This window comes from Rhizopus delemar, genomic scaffold (genome assembly GCF_000149305.1).
Source record: "Rhizopus delemar RA 99-880 supercont3.1 genomic scaffold, whole genome shotgun sequence".
Lineage (NCBI taxonomy): Eukaryota > Fungi > Mucoromycota > Mucoromycetes > Mucorales > Rhizopodaceae > Rhizopus > Rhizopus delemar.
In genome coordinates this window covers 4,956,574-4,980,112 of record NW_027137827.1, presented here as the reverse complement: position 1 = coordinate 4,980,112, position 23,539 = coordinate 4,956,574, and the positions used below count along the sequence as shown (strand labels likewise).

Sequence of the window (23,539 nt, the reverse complement as noted above, 5' to 3'; positions counted from 1 at the left end):
AGACATATCAATGCAATACTCATTAAAGATCGTACCGACCGCTTTCAATTACCATTGATAGCTGAGTTGCATCAAAAAATGAGTGCTGCTACGCTATTCACAGTACTTGACCTCAAACAAGCTTTTCATCGTCTACCTCTAGCTGAAGAGCATAGAGCACTCACAGCTTTCACATTTAACGGTCAACAATATCAATTCTGTAGAGCACCATTCGGTTTGACCCCCATACCAAATCACTTCCAACGTGTGCTAACTACTCTCTTACATGACTTGCCATACGTAACATGTTTCATTGATGATTTAACTATCGGTACTGGACCCGATATTGAGGAACATATCAAATGCGTAACTACGGTCATCGAACGACTTACATCAGCTAAATTCATTCTTAACGTTGATAAATGTCATTTTATGCAAACTTCTGTAAACATCCTGGGCTTCACTATTAGCCACAATAGTCTCTCACTGGATAGCAGAAAGGTTGCAAACGCTTTAGCGTGGCCAATACCAAAGACTGGAAAAGATATACAACGCTTTCTAGGTCTCGCTAATTATTTTCGAAGTCATCTCCCAAATTTCTCTACCATGACCGCACCGTTAGATAAACTACGTAATGAAGGTTCATTGGAACACATTTGGACTGACAAATATCTACAGGCTTTTCGAAATATACAGACAGCCTTATCTAATGCTCCTGTTTTGTCTATACCTGACATGCGTCATGAATTACAGCTAGCTACAGATGCTAGCAACACAGGAATTGGCGGTGTACTTTATCAAATTATCGACGATAAAACTCGCTATATTGGATTCGCAGCAAGAGCACTGTCGAAGTCAGAAATGAACTACTCGACAACTAAACGAGAGCTGTTAGCCATCTGTTATCTTTTTGAAAGATTTCACAAGTGGTTGTATGGATCTCATTTCACGCTGTATACTGATCATAAAAGTTTGGTTTATCTTGGCACACAAAACATTCCTAATCCCATGATGCTGAATTGGTTCGAAACTATTTTCAACTATACATTCAGAGTAATCCATCGTCCAGGAATTGAAAATGTGTTGCCGGATTCACTTTCTCGTCTTTTTTCAGACTATACGGAAAAAAGACTGGGGGGAGATAGTAATCCTCAGCAACTTTCCATAAAAAATAAAATTACAAAGTCACAGAACAAACGTACTACAGAAAACAGTACAAATATAAAACAAAGAGCTGTACAACTAGTAGACTACATGACACCACCAGAAGAAGAACGTCATAACCTATTATTAAAGGCACATCTACTTGGACACTTTGGGGCTGATGCTATTGTAAAGACAATCCACAATGATAATTTGCACTGGATTAATATTAAAAAAGATGCATTACAGCTCGTATCCAATTGTCCTGAATGTCAACAATTTAATATTGGCAAACACGGATATCACCCTCCCCGTAGTATTCTACCAGAGGGTCCTTTTGATCACGTCTGTATTGACCTTGGTACCCTGAACGTTACATCAACAGAAGGACACAATTTCATTTTAGTTCTAGTTGATCTTTTTACAAGATTTACAATTCTAAGACCATTAATGGATAAAACTGCAGTATCTATAGCTAATGAACTTAGAGATATCTTTTGCACTTTTGGTTGGCCCAAAAAACTTAGTTCAGATAACGGTACAGAATTCACTAATGAAATATTTAATTCATTAATGGAAACCTGTGGTATTGACCATAGACTTTCACTGCCTTATAACCCATTGGGTAATTCGACTAACGAATCGTTTGTTGGAATAGCCAAACGAGCTCTTGTTAAAAGATTACAAGGCAAGAAGGACGAGTGAAATCTTTTCCTTCCTAGTATTCAATATGCTATGAATTGTAAATATTCTAGATTACATCATTCCAGACCATTCGTGCTTATGTATAATAGGCAACCAAATGAATTCCAGGATTATTCTAATATACAATCCTCAATACCTAACTCTAGTCAGCAATATGCTAAAGCACTAGAAAATAAACTAGACAATATGAACAACATAGTAATCCCTGCTATACGTAACCGTATTATGACTACTCAAAGAATTGACAACGAGTATTTTACAAAGAAACACCGCATTGTACATCAACAATTTCCTACTAATAGCGAAGTTATGATAAAAAATGTGAATAGAAATAGTAAAACTGACCCAAGGTACGAGGGGCCCTTTGTCGTACATGGAGTCACAAAAAATGGTAGCTACATTTTGACGGATAAAACAGGTGCATTATTATCGCGCGACGTACCTACTTCGCACATCAAACTTATCTCTACAGACAACGTTGTTAATAATCGCGCTGACCAACAACAGTACGATGTGCAGGCAATTATCCAACATAAAGGAAATAACACTAGCAATTATAAATACCTAGTAAGATGGAAAGGTTATCCTCCAGAATATGATACCTGGGAACCTGCCTCAAGTTTTGATGACATGAGTATGATAGAACAGTACTGGGCAAGACGTAACGTCAATAATAACATTGGCAAACGTAAACGCTCATCTCATACTAATTTGCCAACCAAGACTAATAATCTTAACAAAAGAAGCAAGACAAAGTAACGAGCTGAATATGGTCTTTTCCCATTACTTTTTTTCCTAAACAGGTTTTTATGGGTTTTTATCGATTATATACCAGAAGAGCATGCTCTCTCTTTTCTCTACACTTACGTCTTTAATATGAACAGCCTAAGCAATCATATTAGATATAATCCATGTACTCTTCGTTATTCATGATGTTCATCGGTTGTTCCAACCTGGAAGGGGGCAATGATGTATCCATCATTCATAACTCGATATGAAAACAGTATTAATAAGCTACATGTAAATGTATCCAATAGACAAGCTACAGGTTAATTCGGATAATCTTCATTAAGGATAAGATGCTGCGTAATTGCACGGTTAAACTATATTAAATCCAGGAACTAAATCACAGTCAGCCGCAGTCAATCATATACGAGTATTCAATGACAAATATAACAATAGAAGAACACGTAACCCTTATCTATTTGTCATCAGCTATATCATACTCATTAATTATTAATCCATGACATGAAATATTATCCGTGTATGAAAAGTATAAATAGAGTACAATTTTCTTATTAAATAAAACAATCTCTTTATCGAGTCTCGTCCTCTCTTGTTCCTTTTTATTCTTGGATAAATCAATAAAGAAACGTACCAACAGCCAAAAAGTTTTACAAATTTTAAGAAACATGTGCATTTTGAAGAAAGCACATCTGAAGAAGAGGATGAAGCCGACATTGAATCTGAAAGCTTTAGTAATGAAGAATCTTCCAGTGAAGACCAATCAAACTCTGAAGAAGAAGAACATGAACCAGAAACCCCACTTTTTGTACTAGAAAAGAATAAAACAGAAGAAGTATCAGTAATCGAAAAAGATGATAAGCACATTATCACAGCTTCAACAGATGGCCTAAGAATACAAGCTAATTCGTCAAAAAGAATAACTCTCAAAAAGCCAAGAAACCAATATAAAAATATTTTTTTTAACTTCGAAACAACGAATCCAAAGCTTTTACATGCTCTCGGATACTTTGACACATGTATCAACTTTATAGTCAACAAAAGAAATGTCGAAATCAGAATATACAATCGATCCAAAAAAGACATATTCATAGAACCTTATGAAGAAATCGGAATATTAGAAAAATTCAATACGAAAAATGACTTAATAGTTAAAGCTTATACACTTGATAGAAGACCACAGTTAAATGTTATGGATAAATATCAAATGGTCGAACCTCTAGAAAAGCATTTATTTTCCAAATTAGAAGTTGGAGAAGTTGACCAGGAAATAATTATTGAATTAAGAAGGCTACTCAACAAATACAAAGAAATTTTTGATTGGGATAACGACACCATTGGACACACAAAGTTGTTGAAACACAAAATAATCATCGAAGATAATGCCCATCCAATTAGTCATCGCCCATACAGAATTAGTCCTATAGAGGCAGAATATCTCCAAAAAGAACTAGATAAATACTGTAAACTTGGTGTTATAGCTCCTTCAAACAGTCCTTGGGCAGCTCCAGTAATATTAGTAAAGAAGAAAAATGGAGATTATCGTATGGTGATTGATTACAGAAAGTTAAACGCCATAACAAAAAAAGATGCATACCCTCTACCTTGTATTGATGATTTACTTGATACACTTGGAAAAGCCAAAATATTCTCAGCTCTAGACATGCGAGCAGGTTTTCATCAAGTTCCCTTAGAACAAGATAGTAAAGAACTTACAGCTTTTACAACTAAGTTTGGCACATATCACTATAATACATTACCGATGGGATTAGTGAATTCACCAGCAACTTTCCAAAGATTAATTGATTTACAGTTGTTGGAATAATTGTTCGAATGTTTTGCAATTTTATACATTTTGCTTTGTATCTCTGCAGTCAGATAAGATAGAACTACGTACAATACCTCATTAGAAAGCGACAGCCGTCGGATATAACATATAAAAAGCTAGGGTTACGGAATTACTTCCATATATAGTAAGATCAAATTGCGTCAAGCATATGCATTCGAACAATTTTTCCAACTCAATGCATTCTATAATGATGACATCGTTGCCGCTTCTGACATCACAAATACAGCATTACTAAATGATGTAATAATGAAACAACGCTTTTGCTTTTAGTCAGAGCTTAAAATATATAAATAAGGCTGGATTTTGCAGTGTTTCCCTTCTATCTCGTACAGCCTATACTTCTTTATATCATGGTACATACTTTATCTCGTAGCAAGCAAGAAAGCATCCGGTCGCTGTTGAAAAAGGGTTTATCATACTCAGAAATTATGAAACATGTTCCAGGGGTAGCAAGGTCCACTTTGAGCAAGTACAAGGGCTTGTATACACCTGAACGTACTCGAGGTCATGCTGGTAGAAAGACTACTATAAGCTCAACAACAAAGAATTACCTGAAGAGAGAGCTTGTAAATGGTTCACTTAAGACTGCAAAGGACGTATGGTCATATTTAAACAGTATTGGTCATAAGATAGGCTATTTTGGTACAGTAAAAATGCTTCATAGTATGGGTTTCAATGCCCAAATTAAGAAGAAAAAGCCTCTCCTCAAAAAATGTCACATGAAATCTAGACTAAAATGGGCTAAAGCTCACAAAAATTGGACAGAAGATGACTGGAGACGTATGGTGTTTTCCGATGAGACCAAGGTTAATGTTTGGGGTTCAGATGGCTGTAAGTACTTTTGGAAAAGACCCGGTAACAAATTGCAGCCTCATCATCTTGACCTTACAGTCAAAGGAGGAGCTGGCAGTGTGATGCTTTGGGGTTGTATGACGTGGGATGGTCCTGGATATGCCTGCGCAATTGAGGATGGTACTATGAAAGCATCCGATTATGTTCATATCCTGTCAACTACACTTATGGACAGTCTGAAGTACTATGGTTACGAACAGGAAGCTATTTATTTTCAACAAGACAACGATCCTAAGCACACATCAAAGCTTGCTCGTGCTTGGTTTAAGGAAAATGGGTTTAAAGAAGAGCATACTTTCAATTGGCCAGCTCAAAGTCCCGATTTGAATCCTATAGAACATCTCTGGCACCATTTAAAGCTGAGGCTGAGCTTATATGAAGGTAGGGCTAAAGGAGTGCATGATCTCTGGTCTAGAATCGAGAAAGAATGGAACTCTTTTACCAAAGAGCAATGCCAAGCATATATCAAGAGTATGCCAGCTCGTTGTAGAGCAGTTATTAAAGCTAAAGGCGGTTACACACGATATTAAATAAAAGATGATTCAATTGGAAAAATTGTTCGAATGCATATGCTTGACGCAATTTAATCTTACTATATATGGAAGTAATTCCATACCCCTGAATTTCTATATGCTATATGTCACAACTATCACTTTCTAATGAGGTATTGTACGTAGTTCTATCTTATCTGACTCCAGAGATACAAAGCAAAACGTATAGAATTGCAAAACATTCGAACAATAATTCCAACAACTGTAAATCCCGAGACCCAAACTATATGCTCGTCTCAAGATCATATACTGGAGGTGACAGAACGGTTTTACACTAAATTATATTCTGTTGATCCCTTATGTTCTGCGTCGATGGACAATATGGTCTCTCACATTCCTGCGTCCTGTCGAATTTCTAATGATGACTCTGAACTGATGACCTCCCCTTTTCTTATGGAGGATCTTCTTGAACAAGTTAAACGTACACCGAAAGTCAGCAGACCTGGTAAGGATGGATTATCATATGTATTTTTTAATTTGATCTTTCAACATCCCAAGTATAATGAATTGCTTCTTCGCGTGTATAATGATGCTCTTTCTGGTCGTCTTTTCCCCAAATCTTGGCTTGAAACATGTATTTGTTTGCTCCCTAAGAAAGGAGACCTCCGCCTTTTAACGAATTGGCGACCAATAACATTGATTAATTGTGACGCCAAAATCTTCACACGTCTCCTCAATTCTCGCCTTGTCTTGGTGGCCTCTCAACTCATACCTCCTTGGCAGAGCAGCTTCATGAAAGACCGATTCATTGCAGATAACGGCGCTTTGGTAAACTTGGCTATCGAACAAGCTTCTATCCGTAACTCGGACGAAATTGGCCTCCTTTGCGATCAAGAAAAGACTTATGACAGAATTCATCCCAACTATCTTCGGGCTGTCTTGGTTCAATTTGGTTTTCCTGAACAATTTGTTTTAGCTATTACAAGTTGTGGAATAGGCGTGTTATTTCTCTCGATTAATAAAAGTAATAAAATAAGTCGAAAAATCGATGAGTCTCTTGAACCTCTTTATTGAGTAAGGACGAGAGAGAGAGCCCATTCAATACAAACTACGTCTTAGAATATAATAATGTGATTTAGGGTCCGAGGTAGTACGGTATAAATTGTGTGGGCTGTTTATCGTATATAGCACTTTGGGCTATATATGATATACAGTCAAATTATTAGTTGAAGAATCTTTTGAGTGATCTCACACGACATTAAGAAAATTATTAAGGTAAATACGACACAAGTCTCTTTTATAGTACATCGATGCAGGCCAACGTTAACGGTCACCTTACCTTACCAGTCCCACTCCGACGTGGTTTACGGCAAGGCGATCCTATTAGTCCTATCCTGTTCAACCTTGCTCTTGAGCCCCTTATCAGAGCAGTAAATGATTCACCGAGAATTCAAGGCTTTTTACCTCCAAGTTTGTCGCTACCAACCATTCGTGGTCCTTTATATGGTCCATCCTCCCTTCAACCGATTAAGGTCCTCGCATACGCAGATGATCTGCTTATTTTCTTACGTACTGCTGCAGATCTTGCTGAGGTTCAAAAATTGATTCAACACTACAATCAGGCCTCCAATGCCAAAATGAATTTTGACAAGACAGTTGCTTTCTCGATATCCGGGATCCCTCACCCTCATTGGCTGCCTGCTTTAGCGTCTTACGGTATCACTAAATGGCATGACCGATGTTCGGATGAGCCTCTTACTTATCTTGGGTATCCGTTAATGCAATCTACTGCACATCGTCGCCTGTTCCAAGGCCGTCTGATAGCTAAGATTACTCGAGCCTGTGACATTCATAAACAACGCAATTTGTCCGTTCGTGGTAGAGCTACTGTACTCAACACTCTAATACTATCTACTCTCTGGCACGTTTTACGCGTTTCTTGGATCAGTTTACAAACTTTACAAGTCATACGTCGACTCTGTCGTGAATTCCTTTTATTTCGCGTCTTTCCTCCAGTCTCTTTTGATATAATGCAATTACCGCTCAAGAAAGGTGGTCTCGGCATATTGGATCCGTCAGCCCAACAACAGGCTCTACAGTTTCGTTGGCTCACACCTTTAATACAACATCATCATTCTCCCACAATTGTCTCTCAATGGATGAGTGCCCATTTAGCAAGTATAGCTCCTGTGGTCCTTTATGATCACTGACTGCCTTTCTTGTTTCCTAAACTACGTCGTGGTCTCCTTCAACATAATCGACCAAGTCTTTGTGCTTTACTTTTTAGAGCCTTTGACTCCTTATTTGATTCTGCCACTGTTTTTTCTGCTCTCAACAATACATCAGATCTACCTACTGCAATACCTCTGGATTACAGTTTGTCTCTGCCTCTCTCCGCGGTTGTGCAATGGACATCTGAATTTTCATTGCAAGAACAAAAATCCTTTGATACTGTCCTCGTTCAAGATGCTTTTGAACTTGTTGTAGGGCTTTCCTGTCTACGTCCAAAAACACTTCCATCCGATCGTCCAAATCTAACTGTCGGTAGAACTCGTGTAAAAAAATTGCTGCGATGGATTACCACCGGTAAAATAACCTTGCTTCCTTTTTTTTACAAAGCTATGCCTTCCCAACCTCCCTGCATGTGAACAACGTCTCCAAGGATCTGGTGCTTTAGACTCCTTTTGTAAATATCTGATTGCTGATGCCCTGGATATTGGCTCCGAAAGGATTACTCCCAAGTATTTCCGTACACACCGCCAGAAAAAACTTTTACAGTCTATCCCAACTAGATCTCCTGTACACACCAAATCGACCATGCTTTGGAGTTTTTTCTGGAAATTGAAGATCCCTTTAGCAATTCGTACACCTTGGTATCGTTTATTACAAAACAAGTTCCCCTGTGCAGCAACGATTCACAAAGTTGTATCAGATCTTTGCAACTCTTCTTGTCGCTTGTGCACACCTCGATTGATTACCGAACATGTCGATCATTTCTTCTTCCTTTGTCCTCCAAAACGCCTTGTTTGGGAACAAATATGGCTTCATTTCTTTGGACATCCTATGATTACTCATGAAGTGTACAAGGCTATACATCTTTTAATCTTCCCTCATCAACGACTATCCTTAATATTGAATGAAAGTATCATTGCTTGCACTATTCTAGGTATATGGAAGGCTCACTGGCGTTTTATCTTTGACGAAGTCCCTTTCGACCCCATAAGGGTCTTCCAAAATATCCTCTCTTTAGTTGGCCCCTTTCGGTCCAACGCTTTGTCCTCATTAGTTTAATTTTCACAATCATTATCTTTTGCTTTTATATGTTATTCCTTGTTAATCCGGAGATCACCACTGATATACACGTGACTTCATATATTTATTATTCACTAAATAAACATTTCGGCTTACCAGCCCCTACAAAAAAAAAAAAATTATTATGTGTACATACTATCCTATAAAAATACCAAAATGGTTGCCAGATATCGCCCTTTTTTTGTAAAAGTTCATATAAAGAAGCTTTGCCCAAAAAGAAGTATGGTCAATGTAATGAGTTCTGTAGAGCGAATGGGAGGTTTTGCGAGAATAAATCAATTTATGAGTTTTTCTCTGCTAATAAAAGGACTATAGAGATGAAAAGAAGAATTCACCGATTATTTTTATTATTAATATTATTAAACATGACCCATTGGATAGTTATTAAGCATCAATATTAACGTTAAATAAAGATTACAAAAAAAAAAAAAAAAAAAAAAAAAAAAAAAAAAGATTATGACCTCACATCATTTTCTTTAGCATATTTTCTGTCTTTCTAAAGGGAAAAGAGTAGGATAAAATGAAGAGCATGTCCAAAAGTAGAGGCTGTGTGAGTTACCTTTGAGCGCTGTATCTTGGCAGAGAAGAGTGAAGAGCATCTTTAAAAGTCAATAACGAAAGGAAAGTATAATTCAAGATTTGATTTCGCTGATAAATATCTTTGTTATTTCCCAAATACATTCAACAGTAATGCTGACCACCGCCTAAGTTAGTTTCAATAAACAGAAAGCAAGAGCAAGGGCGAGTTTTAACATGATTCTTGTCAAAATCTTAGAAATTTGCCAGACAAATGGCACAATAGAAAGATTAGTATCTTTAACTTGAATAAACCATCTGGTGAGCAGTGATTTCTTGTTAACAGAAGGGGAAGCATGAGGATTTTGAGCGCAAGAGGTAAGCATTTTCAAAAGTAACTATAAGAATGTAATGGATAAAAAGATAGCTTCATGCGATTTTATACTAGGTATTTATACAGCAAGATAATATTTATTGTTCATCAATATTAATGTGTTTCTTTGAGGAATATCATATGAATGGTAAGACGGAATGTAAATTCAATGCGATTGCATTTTAAAGAACAATTGTAAATATCGTATGAATTGGCATTTTCCATTTTTCCTATCATTTCATAGAAATCACATATTGCTATTTTTCAATCATGTACAATGCTTCTGTCAATAGTCTGTAATAAATGAAGAAAGGTAGGAATCAATCTTGCCAGCATTGAAATATCTCTTTTAATCTCAGCATTGTTTCTATTTGAAATAGCCCCTTGTTTTCTACTGTATGTTCAATGCACTTTGTTGCTGGTTATAAGGCTGTTTGATGTTCCTATCAGCTTATGAAATGTGTAAAGTACTCTTACAAACTTTAAGCATGACTCATATTGAGCTTTAACATCAGGATAGTAAATGCCTTACAATCGCAACAAATAAATTTTCGGACAAAGAAATTTATTGAAGATAATTTTAACCATAACAAAATAAACTTGTCTTTTTCTCATCCATCAATTCATTAAAAAAAAACATGTCAACTAGAATCTCCATAGACTACACACAACCTTTAATTATATCTGAAGATGAAGCAAAAGAAAGTAAAGCACGGGGGTTTTTTATCTTTTTAGAGCACATCATACGATTAGAGAGATTGCAGATCTTGTTGAATTGAACAGGTCTACTATGCAAGACATAAAAACCAAGATTGATGACTATGGCAGCCCTTTGCCTCACAAGCAAACAGATCGTCCATTGGAAATAAATGAAAGAACTGTAAGGCACTTGAACAGGATAATTAGAGAGGATCCTTTTGCCTCTTATAAAGAAATAAATATAGAGCTAGCAAAGCTAGATATTTTTGTCTGTATAGAAACTCTTCGATCGTATGTCGATCGACTTGACTTCAAATCATACAGAGCAGCTCACAAGCCTAGATTGACTACAAGACACCGCAAAAGTAGGCTTCGATGGGCGAAGGAACATCTCAATTGGACGGAAGACCAATGGAGAAGCGTTGTTTGGTCCGATGAGTCGCGCTTTTGTACAAAAGGCAGTAAACGTGGAAGAAGAGTGCTCAGGAAGGAAGGAGAGCGTTATGACGAAAGAAATACAATACTCACAGTCAAGTGGGATGGAGGTGGTGCTATGGTTTGGGGATGTTTTTGGGGAGGAGGTTTCGGACCTTTAGAAATTATTGATACCAGTTCCATAGACCAAGAAACATATATCAATATTTTGGCCAATAGGTTCCATCCTTGGTTTACAATGTCACGGCGCATCAGGAAAGGGATTTTATCTTCCAAGAGGATGGTGCTTCCTGTCATACAGGTGGTTATGCTCGATGGTGGAAGGAAACCCACCAAATTAGGGAGTTTTGAGTACTGGCCTGCTCAAAGCCCTGATTTGAACCCCATTGAGCATGTTTGGAATGCTCTTGAAAGGCGAATTGAGAGAAAAAGATCGTCGATCAAAATCTTGGAGCAATTGAAGGTGGCTCTACGAGAAGAGTGGGAAAGAATGGATGATGAGTTTACGGATCGATTAGTTCGAAGTATGAAGAGATGGTGTGAAGCAGTTATCAAAGCTAAAGGCGGCGCAACAGAATACTGAGAATCATTTTATGAATATATTTTTTAAATAAACATGTGAATCTTTCTTTCCTCAAAACTTGAAATCCCAAGCTTAAGTATACACGTATTAATTGGTCTTGAGCTTACATGCCATATTTTTTAAATTGTTTGTTTCAATATTTTGTCCGGAAATTTATTTGGTGTGACTGTACAAAGACTTATAGCATTCTTTTCTCTATTATTTGGTTATAACTAATTCTACTCCTTTAACGCTTTGCAAATTGCTTTAATATATCCCTTGATACAATGACACATAAAAAATAGATAAACTTAATAGATATAAGCAGTTCATTTGTATGATCAAGAACAAATATTAATATTAGGCTTTATTCATGCTCAATCTACAGCTATAATTAATTAAATTGTCTTAGAAAGGATTTAATGAATACTTATGAAAAGGATATAAACACTACATGCAATGATATTAAATAGAAAATATACTTTTTCAGTCTCATTAAATCTTATAGTCGTTTATTTAAACCAGAAATCACGAAATGGCTTGCATATAATTTTTATAAATTTTTATTTTAAAAACCATTTATATTAGATATATCATAACAACGATAAATCATAAAGTTGTGATTTAAAGCCTTTTTAACTGTTTCATATGTTGTTTTAATGAGAATAGCAAGATGTAATATAGTAAAGTTTGGTCAACTTATTATCCAAAATATGGGCACACATGTATATACGGCAATAATAACAAAAATTTTTAGGAACCAAATTGTATCATTGTCTTATCCCATTTTATCAAGATTTAAAGGGAAAATTAATGTTTTGAAAGGCAATGCAAGGCGTGTCCTTTTTCTAATCTTCTTGAAATTTGTAACAGTGAAAAATCCCGATAGTAAACTCATCAATTTGTATAGTTGTCTTAATCTAATGTTGGTTGGATGAAAAAAAAGTTGTCCTATTAGCTGTTGATTTTGACCCATTATTTCCTCTTGGTGCAAATCTATTGTGTCAAAGCCTTCATGAAACGAACACTACCTCCTCCTCCTCCTCTCTCTCTTTCTTTAATACTCAACCTGGATCCTAAAATATAAAAAAGAGCAATAGAGTCTCTTATACCTATTTTCTTTGGACCAATTCATTGTAAGAATTACACCTAGCGCGCTACTTTAATTTAAAATGGAGTATACAAGACAGTTTGGCGAAGGGTAATTAAGAAATCATTATCGTAAGAACATTTAATTTTACTATGACCATACTTGCCACACCATGTACTATGGTAAAAGTTTTGTTAGTAAGATAAAATGTTTATCTATACTTAAACTGAGACATATCATTGACCATATGAGAGATCTAATAGCTTTAAGGTACTATTTACCTGGAGTATATCAACAGGTGCATTATCATTTTTTAATGTAGTCGTAGCTTTATTTTTTCTGATTGCTTGCTTAAATATAATTGAAAAATATCGCGTTAAGGTAACAATCCAACTGATGATAAAAGTCAACTTAAAAAGAGATTTTTATATAGTTCAAATATGCCTTTCATCCAAAAGCAATTTTAGTGTTTTGACACATTTTTTGAAAATATAGTTTTTGCAACGTAAACAATAATTGGACAGCAAACAAATGCGGCATAATTTTATGAACCAATTTTCAAATACATTTATACTTTTATAATGCGTTTTGATATTCAATTAACAGCAGTAAAGAATAAAATACTGATGCATTGAAAGAAAACTATGAGGAATTATAAATGGTGTGCAACCTGATTCATCACAAATTTTTTAAAAAAAGTAACTATTTTTGTACTACGCGAAAACTTACAAAAGATGAAACACAAGGAAGTTATGTTAATCAGCATTCAAGAAAAATAAGCTCTATTTCAGAAACTTGGTAAAAGAGAAAGAGAGAATATGATAGATGGCTTACTGTGTACGATAATTGTGTTATAAAAAGGCGTAAGTCATGAAGTTATTCATCAGTATTTCTACTCCTTACTGCTTTCTCCAATTAAATATAGTTCAACCTCCGGCTTGATTGAGTAAAGGTCTAGAAGATCTGGCAAAGTAAAAAATAGAACACTTGTCTGTGAAAATACACCATTTTTTGTTTTCTTGGCATAAACAGCTATCTTTTTTATTTCGTTCTGATATTCATTTTCATGCAATCATATTTGTTATCCTCACTGTCTTTTTTTATATTAAAGTACTAAATATTCCCAGGCCCCTTTTCTCAATTTAGCATAGTTTAACTATTGAAAGTCGCAAAAAAAAAAGTGAACTAAAGATATTATTGATGAAAGACTAATTACAAATACTTTGAGATATTGCTGACTTTAGAGTTTCCAGGATATCTACTTTTATTAAGCTTCAGTTCCACAACAAAAACTAATAGTAACTCGACTTATTAGCAAATAAAATTTAGATCTTAAATAAAGCTGTTTAGCGGTGCGCCCCTTTCTGCCTCGTACTCCAAGTTATTCACTTTAAACCTGTGTTTCGGAACTATTTAAAAATATCAGCTCATCTCTTCTCATTTGAGGGAAGAGACTATTTCTATACACTAAACCTTTTTGCAAATGTTTTCATGTGCACTTTCAGAAATAACTTAAATCAAGGCTGTAAAATAGGCATGTAATCTACAGGTAGAATGAACAAAAAAAAAGCTATCAAAGAATACGGTTTACACAAGGAGCTTCAATATCTTGCTTTTTTGAATTCTTTTGAATAAAATTGGATTTGGTATTAACTGTTTTCATTCAATAATATTACTACGTTGCGTCGATCGCTTTTTATTTTTATTTTTTTATTGTAACAAATTTCATAGAGTAACGTGCTTGAGGTTACTGTGCGAAGACCTGTTATTCATGTAGATCTATTTTTGGTTGGTTTCCAGACAAAGTGAGCAGGCGATCTCATCATTGGAACAGCGGATAATAAGCTAGGTGACATGTAATACAATAACTAAGAAGTACAATCATTTCATCTTTTTACCGAGAAAAATTATCAATTCATGTGCGTTTTGCCATATTTTGTCATTTTTTTTCTTTTTTATTATTTTTAGCATGAGTCTTTCTATAAAAAGAATAATATTTTGTATCTGTGATAGCTTTTAGACCACTTTTTAAAACCAGAACAATTATCGTAGATCATCTTGGTGATCTTTTCTTATTGGTTAGCTTGGTTATTAAAAAATGCATTTTCAGCTTTATTCCTTGAGTGAAAATGAAGAGTAGACAGATGGTGTGATAAATAGCATATATAGAGCTTACATATAGCTTTTATAAATCTTTTATACTTCTTTTCTACAAGTACATTTACAGCAACGAGTTACAATACATAAAAAATAAGGGATTCCGACTCTTTTTTGGTTAGCATTTAATTTGAATTGACTTCACCTGAAGGCTTAGTAACAATAATAGCAACAGTAGCTAAGAGATTTAATTAACATTCTAAAATTGAAATTGCTCATAATAATTATTTCAAATTAAGAAGGCCGAGTTCCCGCAATTAAACTTACAAAGAAAAAACGAGTATAAATAGTTGTCAGGATTTCTTGTTTGCTTTTTTTTATCCTTTTTTTAAACTACTAATTAAATATGAAGACTTCTTTCCTTGCCATTCTTGTTGCCGCTGCTGCTCTTATTGAAGCTGCTCCTCAAACTTCACCATCTACTTCTGTTGCTGCTGCTTCTTCTAGCGCTGCTGCTTCTAGTGGAAACTCAACTGATCCCGTTGTCATCACTGAGCCTCTCCAAGGTACTACTTGGACCCCAGGCTCTTCTCAAAACGTTACTTGGCAAAATGTTCAACAAGGTGTCGAGACTTTAATTATTAATTTGATGAAGGGTGATGCTACTGCTCTTCAACTTGTTCAGGCTTTGGCTTCCGGCATTGATGCTTCAAAGGGATCCACTTTAGTTGACATTCCCTCTAATGTTACTGAAGGAACTTATTCCGTTGCTGTTGGTAGCGATTCCAGTCATTTGGCTTATATGGGTGGTGTGATCGTCTCAAACAGTGCTGGTAATAGCTCCGCTACTGTTAGTGGTGTCTCTGCTACTGCTAGCGGTACGCCTTCTGCAGTTGCTAATGCTGCTACTGCCAGCTCTGAAGATGATTCTGCTGATACTGCTGAAGATGCTGACTCCACTGAAGATGCTGATTCTACTGAAGATAGTTCTGCTGATGCCACTGACGACTCTACTGATACTGCTGAAGATACTGACTCCACTGAAGATAGTTCTGCTGATGCCACTGACGACTCTACTGATACTATTGAAGATACTGACTCCACTGAAGATGCTGATTCTACTGAAGACGCTGATTCTACTAAAGACGCTGATTCTACTGAAGATGCTGACTCCACTGAAGATAGTTCTGCTGATGCCACTGACGACTCTACTGATACTGCTGAAGATGCTGACTCCACTGAAGATAGTTCTGCTGATGCCACTGAAAAAGCCGATTCTACTGAAGATTCATCAGACAATTCCGATGCTTCTACTCTTGATAAGAGAGCTGAACCCTCAGATTCTACAGCTAGTGCTGGTGCCTCTGATTCTACTTCTGGTACTGAGGCCAGTGCTGGTGTCTCTGATTCCAACTCTGCATCTGGTGCATCCGAATCTGGAGCTGCTGAATCTGGAGCTGCTGAATCTGGAGCTGCTGAATCTGGAACTGCTGCTTCTGGAGCTGCTGCTTCTGGCGCTACTGCCTCTGGCGCTACTGCTGCATCTGGAGCTGCTGCTTCTGGCGCTGCTGCATCTGGCGCTACTGCTTCTGGTGCCCCTACTTCTGGAGCTGCTGCATCTGCTACTGGTATCCAATCTGCTGCTAGTGCTGCTGCTTCCGGTGCTGCTGCTTCCGGTGCCTCTGCTAAAGGCTCTGCTTCCGGCGTCTCTACTGCTAAAGGTTCTGCTTCTGGAGCCTCTGCTTCTGGAGCACGTTCCACACCTTCCAGCTCTTCTACTTCTACATCTGCTGGTATGCAAAACATGGTCTCTACATTCGCTTTGGCCGTTCCCGCTGCTCTTTTGGCTATGACAGGTTTCTAAACTACCATAATAGAAAATGTTCTTTATTTATTAAGCATATCCCGACTGTATAATCTTTATCTATTCTCAATAAATGTATTAGCTTTAAATTAACCTTTTTTTTTCATTCCAAAAATGACTTTAATCAATGATTCTTATTTTAGATGCGAACCAAACTTAGGAAAACAACTTTTGACAAACACGAGTTTTATTTCAATGTTTTAGTAATTATTTATTTCGCTTGTTTTTTTATGAACTAAGATTTTTGGGTCTAGGAGGTATAATTGGCACTACGAAAGAAATTAATTATTTTTTAGTAGACACAGAAAATTAATGCTTACCCCTATCATTATATAACAAAGCTTCATGATCCCACCCGTAATTTCTTATAGATTGATGTGAAGCACATGCAATAATCTGATCATTATGAACATTAATTTCTGCCAAATCTACTACTTTAAAATCTCTTTCAGATTGCTTTATTACATCATCAAAGCTGTCTGGTCGGCTCCCCAAAGTACTGAGGGAAGCATTAGTTGTTGTACTATTACAACTTGCGCTAAGCCTCATGAATGAACTTGTGTTGCTAATGAGCGAGCTTGCGTAATAACTGCCAACGCTATTGCTTCGAGCTACTCCACTTGTATTTTGCTTTGAGCTTGTTCGAGGTGGTTCACGTAATAGACTCAGCTCATCCACTGTATTTTGACTGACCCAGGGTCGCATCAAGATATACTGTGTGACCAAGTTGGACTGCTCTTCAACATCAAGGTCATCCTCACCACCAAGCAGACTTGTCTCACTCGTGTTTTCTAAATGACTGTTTCCAAAGCCCATGGCGCCTCCTAATTTACCAAAGCTTGACTTACTGCGATAAAGAGCTTGTGAGAAAGTGGGTCGAACAGGGCTTGCTGTTTTTTGAACTGCCTTTGCATAAATGTTGTTTGGCTTTTTGTCGTAAGACGGGCAAGACTGAAACAGTTCGAGTGTATTCAAGAGTCTTTGTACTCGAGCATCGGCTTGAAAGATCTCTATTCTGCTCAATCCAGATAAGCTTTGTTTGGCAAGGGGTGATTGATGTTGAACAGCAGCCAAAAGATATGTCATGTCATGTATAAAAGTGCCCAAGAAGGGAACTGTTGGTCTTTTAACGTGTTCTGATTGAATCTTGTTTTTGCCGTCGGATGTAATGATGCCCATGTGCTCTCGATATTTTTCATAATTATTGGATTCAGACATGAGCTCATTTAGAGCATCTAGTCTTGATAGACTCTTTTTTGGAACGTAGCCCCATGTTCGTTTTAACCGCTGAACAGGTGGGGTTCCCAATGCGGAGACAATGGCTTTCAGTGTTTGGTAATTGTTTAGCTCTTGGCATTTGATAGCGATTTTGATCCAATGATGAATATGCTGGGCCCTTGAAGATGCTTCTTGAGGTAATATAATGGAATGTTCAATAACTCGAGTAATGAAATTAAAGAAATCGGTGGATGCTATAATACGTGGATGAGGTTCCTTGGGTGAATGAGTAAGCAGAGCTTGTGGGGGAATAGCTGAAAAAATAGCAGATTCGATACGAGTGATTTGATAAGCAACTACACCAGGTCGAAAGTGTAAAATTGATGGAATAGTGGCTGCTGTCATATGTACAGTACGAATCCTGTTTAATGTTTGCTTGGCTTCCGCAATATATGGGGTATATTTTGAAATAGCATCATCTATCTCATTTTTAGTCATATGGCTGTTCTCTATCCCTTGCTGTATAAAGCGTTTTTGTGCGCGGTACTCGTTTAGTGAAAGTTCGAGTTCGTCTAATTTTGATTGCAATACTTTGTGTGTGGTAATAAGAGGTGGTACTGGTATATATGGTGTATTGCTTGCGTTTGTAGATGGTATCAAGCTATCATTGTTATTTGTTTGTGCCAGCACAAGGTTATGGGGATCAATTTCTCCATTTGGTACATGAGCAAGTGCTGTTTCTTCTATTGATATCTTATTACACAGTACTATCGCATAGCTATTTTTTATTTTTTACCGGAATTACGTGTTAATGGAAGAGCAATAGGTAAAGGTCGAATACGTTTTGTTGACAAGACCGGCTTGTTACTTGTACTGGGTTTTGGTGGTAAAGGAGGAGGAGGGGCTTTGCGAGTTGAGACGGAATGATATTCTACAATTCTCTCTATTTCATCAACACAAGTACGCAACATACACAGAAAAGTATCATAGTGTTGTGGCTTTGAAACTATAGCTAAAGAAGAAGAAGCTTCATTAAATAAAAAAGTGCGCAACTTTATAGGATGAACCTTACAAGAATGTATAAACTTTATATCAAATAAAGGCCTGATGGCATTTTGAGCTGTTGTTAGATACAAATGATATGCGTCCTAATACGTAAATAAAAAAAGTATGAGAAAGTGATGAATACCATATACATGATTCGAGATTTACTTTTGTTCGTCCACTATCGAAATGGCGAGATGCAGTATTAAATGAAAGTTGAAGATCTTCCATCACCATTTATTTTAGTTGAGAATAAAGGAAAGAATAGTATAATGAAGTTAAATGTTTTTTTTATCTCTTAATAAAGAGACTTCAGTGATAATGAAAAGAAAGAAGTAGAGCCTAAAATGTCAACTTTATCAAATGAGGAAAACCATTTAATTGGTTCTCAGACTATCCTCTGTTACTTTTTTTATGCTATGCATTTTCTGCCAATTATTTGAATTGCTGCATTGTCTAGTATGACAAATTTTTATGAAAAGTAGCATTAATAATGAAAAATTGTTCTGCTGGTTTTATTTTATCTAGTAAATACCTATGAAGATCAATAGGAAGCAACAATTCAGATTCTTTTCATTATAGACTTGTAGTATAATCGGAATCGGAATCATTAAACTCTTTGTGTAACTGAATCTGGTACCTTCCAAATACTCCTTTAGCTTCCCAGAAAACCGGTAAGTTAACACAGTTGTATGAAAGTATGTATCTATGCTCTACAAGTGTTGATGTTTTATCTTTATTTTTGTTTATCTTTAAAATGTATTGTTAATTATGAAACATTATTCATAAAGTAAACTTTTCAACCCAAATCAAAACTTTTCAGGAGGAAAAAGATGAGAATGCGTTTACCGCTTAAAAGTATTGTGTAAGGTTGTACTTGGGTACATCATAGGCCCGTTCCAATTTTTGTACCAATAAGGAAAATGATACAAGTAAAAGGATTTGATAACAAGGCTGCTGTTTAAAAGAATAATCGCAATGTTTATGTGCGTAAATAAAGATAGGGTTCCAATTAACAACGGCGCATTTTTTACGTTGTATAAGGCATAATATCGAACACAACCATAATAAAAGTAATCAAACTTTGTACTTCTGTTGAAGCGAAAATCATTTCTTCTCATTGCTCAAGCTGAAAAAGACACTGATCCGAATGTGACTCAAGCATCAATGATATTAAAAGTGAATAATTATTACTGTCAACAGACTCTATTCTTTTTTTTTTTTTTTGTTTTTTTTTTCATGTCAGTCTAGTGTCTCTTCTCAAGTAATAAATTTAAAAAATAAAAATTCTATCCATCATCCCATAACGATAGATAGACTAGCATTGATTCTTGCTGAGTTTTTTACTACTCTTAATTAAAAGGAATCCATCCTCCTTGACTTGCTTTTTGAAGCAACATGCCACCAATTAAATTAGGTGCCACAGGCTAAAATTCTTCCTCGTGTGAAAGCACTTTGTAGTACAGCCAGCGTGATTCGAACGCACAGTTGCATTAGACAAACGTGAAAACTTTTTGATTTTGGCAGGTCGAGAGTTTTCAAGGTCATTGATGAGACAGTAAACTACAAAAAGGAAAAATAAAAGCTTTTATAAAACTTTTTTCTTTATTTTTTTTGCAGTTGTCAAGTGATTTGCATGGCTTCCCCCCTCCCCTTCTGACAGTCGACCATAATATTTATGACTATTGCTTCCTTGGCTCTTTCCGTGAGTATGTTGCCTTAAATGAGAGGGAAAGATGAAAAACGAACATGCTAGAAAAGCTGAATACTGAATTTGGCAGATGTACGTGTCTAGTCATATACATTCTCGAAATAATAGTAAATCAGTAATAAGAATGCTAGTTTCTATTAGTACATGTCTTTATTTCATCCAAAATTCAAGGAATCCATTAGTATTCGAATGTCTTAAGAGAAGTGCTTTTACATTGACAAAAAAACAAATGTTTAAATGCAATCTTTACTACTATTTATTGCTATACTAATATTTGGAACTTGAGGGACGGTACACCTAAAAGTCTGCTTCTACTGTCAAAATAATGTGGGGAAGAATAGTGAACCACTGTACAATAAAGCAGAGAGGGTCTTTTGCTTGTTATTGTATCTCTAAACACTTTAATAATTTTCACATATAAAATGTGATAAACTGCCCAAGATTATCGTGTTTCATTTTTTTTTCGTTCTATATTGTTAAAATACATATAAACTAAGTACAATAAAAGCAGCAAAATTAATTTCGAATCCAAAAAAGCTTTTTTTGAATGCATTTTGCTTAAAATTAGACAGAGGTTTAATCATAAACAATTAATACGTTAAAGCAATTGCTTAAGAATACAACCCAATCGAGGAAACACTTATACCAAGGAATCAAACGATTGGCCATAGTATACAGGTACTTCATTAGCCAAAATTTTTCCAAAGTTCTTTGCATGATCTATAAGAGAGCGAACGTTTTCTTCCTCAGTTCCCAAGAATTGACGTAAATTCCATGATGGTGCTTCTCCAACTCTCAAGCAAAGATTCTCAGCAAGCCTGTCGAGCCATGCTTCCCTATACATAGATACCTTGTATTGAGAACGGTGAGGATCAACGCTTGAGAGGTCCAAAGGTAAAGCTTTGTCTTCACGCTCAATTCGTGTAAAGTCCCATAGCTCTTCTTTACAGATTTCGACAATAAAATCATTCCAACTGTATCTCCATTTGGTCTTTTGAGTCACAGTTTCTGGATTGTAATCAAGTACAGAGACAAGAATAAGTCGACCGTTGGGATTCAATCTTAAGTTATGTGAGAATTTCTCGTGTGGAGCATTCATGTCATCACTAGGGAGACGACGAGCATACTGCAATTTAAGATCCCATGAATAAGGTCTTTCAGAATCAAAGCAGCTAATGTCCACGAGATCAGTGCATTCTGTTACCGTGCTCCACAATCCACGTTCACCTTTATCGGTAAATGCAACCTCCATTCGTGTTCTCCACATTTCGCCTCGGTTCATTTCTCTCTTTCGTGATTCTTTAGGAGGTGCAGCAACAGGATGTTGATCGGCTATGATGACAAAAGAGGTCCTTGGATTGTCCGAGAATTCTTGGCCGTGAGCACCCAAGTATTCAAATAACGAGTCGAGGTTTTCTCGTGTTTTGCTAATACAAGGGGCTAAGGCTGAGTTGAATTCGGGCTTCTTAAACATCTTATCGCTCACTTTTTCAATTGTCAAGTTTCGATTATCTTTTTTTGGGAAATCGATTAAGCAGATGGTACCATAACGAATTTTCATACGGATATCCCAATCCTTAAGACGCAAGCTTTCCAAACCACTATCCAAAATAGACTCTATCACTTTCTCGTTACGTTCATCCAATGACTTGACTCTTTCAGGGAGTTCACATTGTGTTGGATTGACATCTGTAAAATTGATCAAGTCATGCTTTACGTATAAACCTGTTGAGATTGTCTCAAAGATACGTTGCTTTTCTCGCAAGACCTTTTCTATATCAGGTGAGACGTATTCACAAAGAACAAAATCCGAAGGCAACTTGCGATACTTTAACATCAAGTTTCCTGTAGGCTGCTGCATCAATCTTGCTTTACCTCCTTCAGGCACACGACTGCAGCGCAAGTGCCAGTTTCGAAGGCGAGAGGAGGCCATCCTGACGTTTTCTTCCTCTCCTGCGGATAACCGAAAAACACCTGATTGAGGATCATATTCTATAAATGTTTTACAATCTATTCGAATTTCATTCAGATATGATTCATTGTTTCCCAACAAATGCGCAATAGAGACAGATCCGTCTTGGGGTATATAATAAACAGAGTGATAGGATTGTTTCTCGGCAGGTTCTCCCAAATATCGTTTTTCTTCCAAGATTCTTTGCTGTCTCTTTTCCTCTCTTCGCTTTTCCTTCTCGGTCAATTCACGTTCAGGCCGACTCCATTTTTTGGTTGTTCGACTAGGTGTTGGATCTTCCTCAGTGATACGGTTGGCGAGTAAAGTTAAGTGCCGTTTGGCCTTGTCTCTCGCTTCAGTATCACCCCAGATATCAATTTGGTGAAGCGAACTGTTGTAAGCAAGATATACACCTGTCGCGCGTGCAATTTCACTCATACGAGATTTTTTGGACCCCAAGATTTGAAGAGGGGTACAATGAGGAGGCAGAACCCAATAATCACCAGGTAGACCAGAGGGTCGTGTTCTTTCAATAGAGAAACTATCTGCAGTGGAAGAGGCCCGAGTGTTGCTGCGACCACTAACAAGTGTTGAACTGTCATCAAATAAAGAACGCGGCAATCCAGGTGGTGCTTGTTCAAGTCGAGGATCTCTCCAACCCTCATCGTCAGAAGAATCGTCATTTTCTCTTTGTTGATCAAAACGGCCTGTCATTATTTTTAAATAAATATAAAAAGAAAGTAAAAAAAAAAAGAAAGATAAATATGTATTCTTGTTAGAAAGCGGCATAAGGCGGCTTAGCTGACAACTTTTTTTAATGGCAGCAAAACTGAATAAATGCGCGTCTTTTTTTTTTCTTTCTTTCTTGAAATAATCAACAATCATAATATGGGATACACTCCAC

The 23,539-nt window shown here is 36.5% G+C and overlaps 8 protein-coding genes across 8 annotated transcripts; 6 read left to right on the top strand and 2 right to left on the bottom strand.

Moving 5' to 3' along the window:
• Window positions 1-78: 78 nt before the first annotated feature.
• On the top strand, window positions 79-1,827 carry RO3G_01927 (uncharacterized protein; the record flags this gene model as incomplete). The annotated part of the gene is made up of 1 exon (XM_067656518.1): window positions 79-1,827. The coding sequence occupies one exon, from the start codon at window positions 79-81 to the stop codon at window positions 1,825-1,827; it is 1,749 nt and encodes a 582-aa protein (XP_067512619.1).
• A 1,951-nt stretch (window positions 1,828-3,778) lies between these two features.
• On the top strand, window positions 3,779-4,396 carry RO3G_01926 (uncharacterized protein; the record flags this gene model as incomplete). The annotated part of the gene is made up of 1 exon (XM_067656517.1): window positions 3,779-4,396. One exon carries the CDS (start codon window positions 3,779-3,781, stop codon window positions 4,394-4,396), a length of 618 nt encoding a protein of 205 aa, XP_067512618.1.
• Window positions 4,397-4,770: 374 nt separating this feature from the next.
• RO3G_01925 (uncharacterized protein) lies at window positions 4,771-5,802 on the top strand (the record flags this gene model as incomplete). Its single annotated transcript, XM_067656516.1, has 1 exon — window positions 4,771-5,802. The coding sequence occupies one exon, from the start codon at window positions 4,771-4,773 to the stop codon at window positions 5,800-5,802; it is 1,032 nt and encodes a 343-aa protein (XP_067512617.1).
• A 342-nt stretch (window positions 5,803-6,144) lies between these two features.
• Window positions 6,145-9,054, top strand: RO3G_01924 (uncharacterized protein; the record flags this gene model as incomplete). Its single annotated transcript, XM_067656515.1, has 5 exons — window positions 6,145-6,787; window positions 6,903-6,936; window positions 7,067-7,941; window positions 8,110-8,318; window positions 8,383-9,054. The coding sequence occupies 5 exons, from the start codon at window positions 6,145-6,147 to the stop codon at window positions 9,052-9,054; spliced, it is 2,433 nt and encodes an 810-aa protein (XP_067512616.1).
• Window positions 9,055-10,602: 1,548 nt separating this feature from the next.
• On the top strand, window positions 10,603-11,681 carry RO3G_01923 (uncharacterized protein; the record flags this gene model as incomplete). Its single annotated transcript, XM_067656514.1, has 2 exons — window positions 10,603-10,669; window positions 10,720-11,681. The coding sequence occupies 2 exons, from the start codon at window positions 10,603-10,605 to the stop codon at window positions 11,679-11,681; spliced, it is 1,029 nt and encodes a 342-aa protein (XP_067512615.1).
• Window positions 11,682-15,253: 3,572 nt separating this feature from the next.
• On the top strand, window positions 15,254-16,711 carry RO3G_01922 (uncharacterized protein; the record flags this gene model as incomplete). The annotated part of the gene is made up of 1 exon (XM_067656513.1): window positions 15,254-16,711. The coding sequence occupies one exon, from the start codon at window positions 15,254-15,256 to the stop codon at window positions 16,709-16,711; it is 1,458 nt and encodes a 485-aa protein (XP_067512614.1).
• A 316-nt stretch (window positions 16,712-17,027) lies between these two features.
• RO3G_01921 (uncharacterized protein) lies at window positions 17,028-18,427 on the bottom strand (the record flags this gene model as incomplete). The annotated part of the gene is made up of 2 exons (XM_067656512.1): window positions 17,028-17,033; window positions 17,177-18,427. 2 exons carry the CDS (start codon window positions 18,425-18,427, stop codon window positions 17,028-17,030), a joined length of 1,257 nt encoding a protein of 418 aa, XP_067512613.1.
• Window positions 18,428-21,324: 2,897 nt separating this feature from the next.
• On the bottom strand, window positions 21,325-23,349 carry RO3G_01920 (uncharacterized protein; the record flags this gene model as incomplete). Its single annotated transcript, XM_067656511.1, has 1 exon — window positions 21,325-23,349. The coding sequence occupies one exon, from the start codon at window positions 23,347-23,349 to the stop codon at window positions 21,325-21,327; it is 2,025 nt and encodes a 674-aa protein (XP_067512612.1).
• Between the last annotated feature and the right edge of the window lie 190 nt (window positions 23,350-23,539).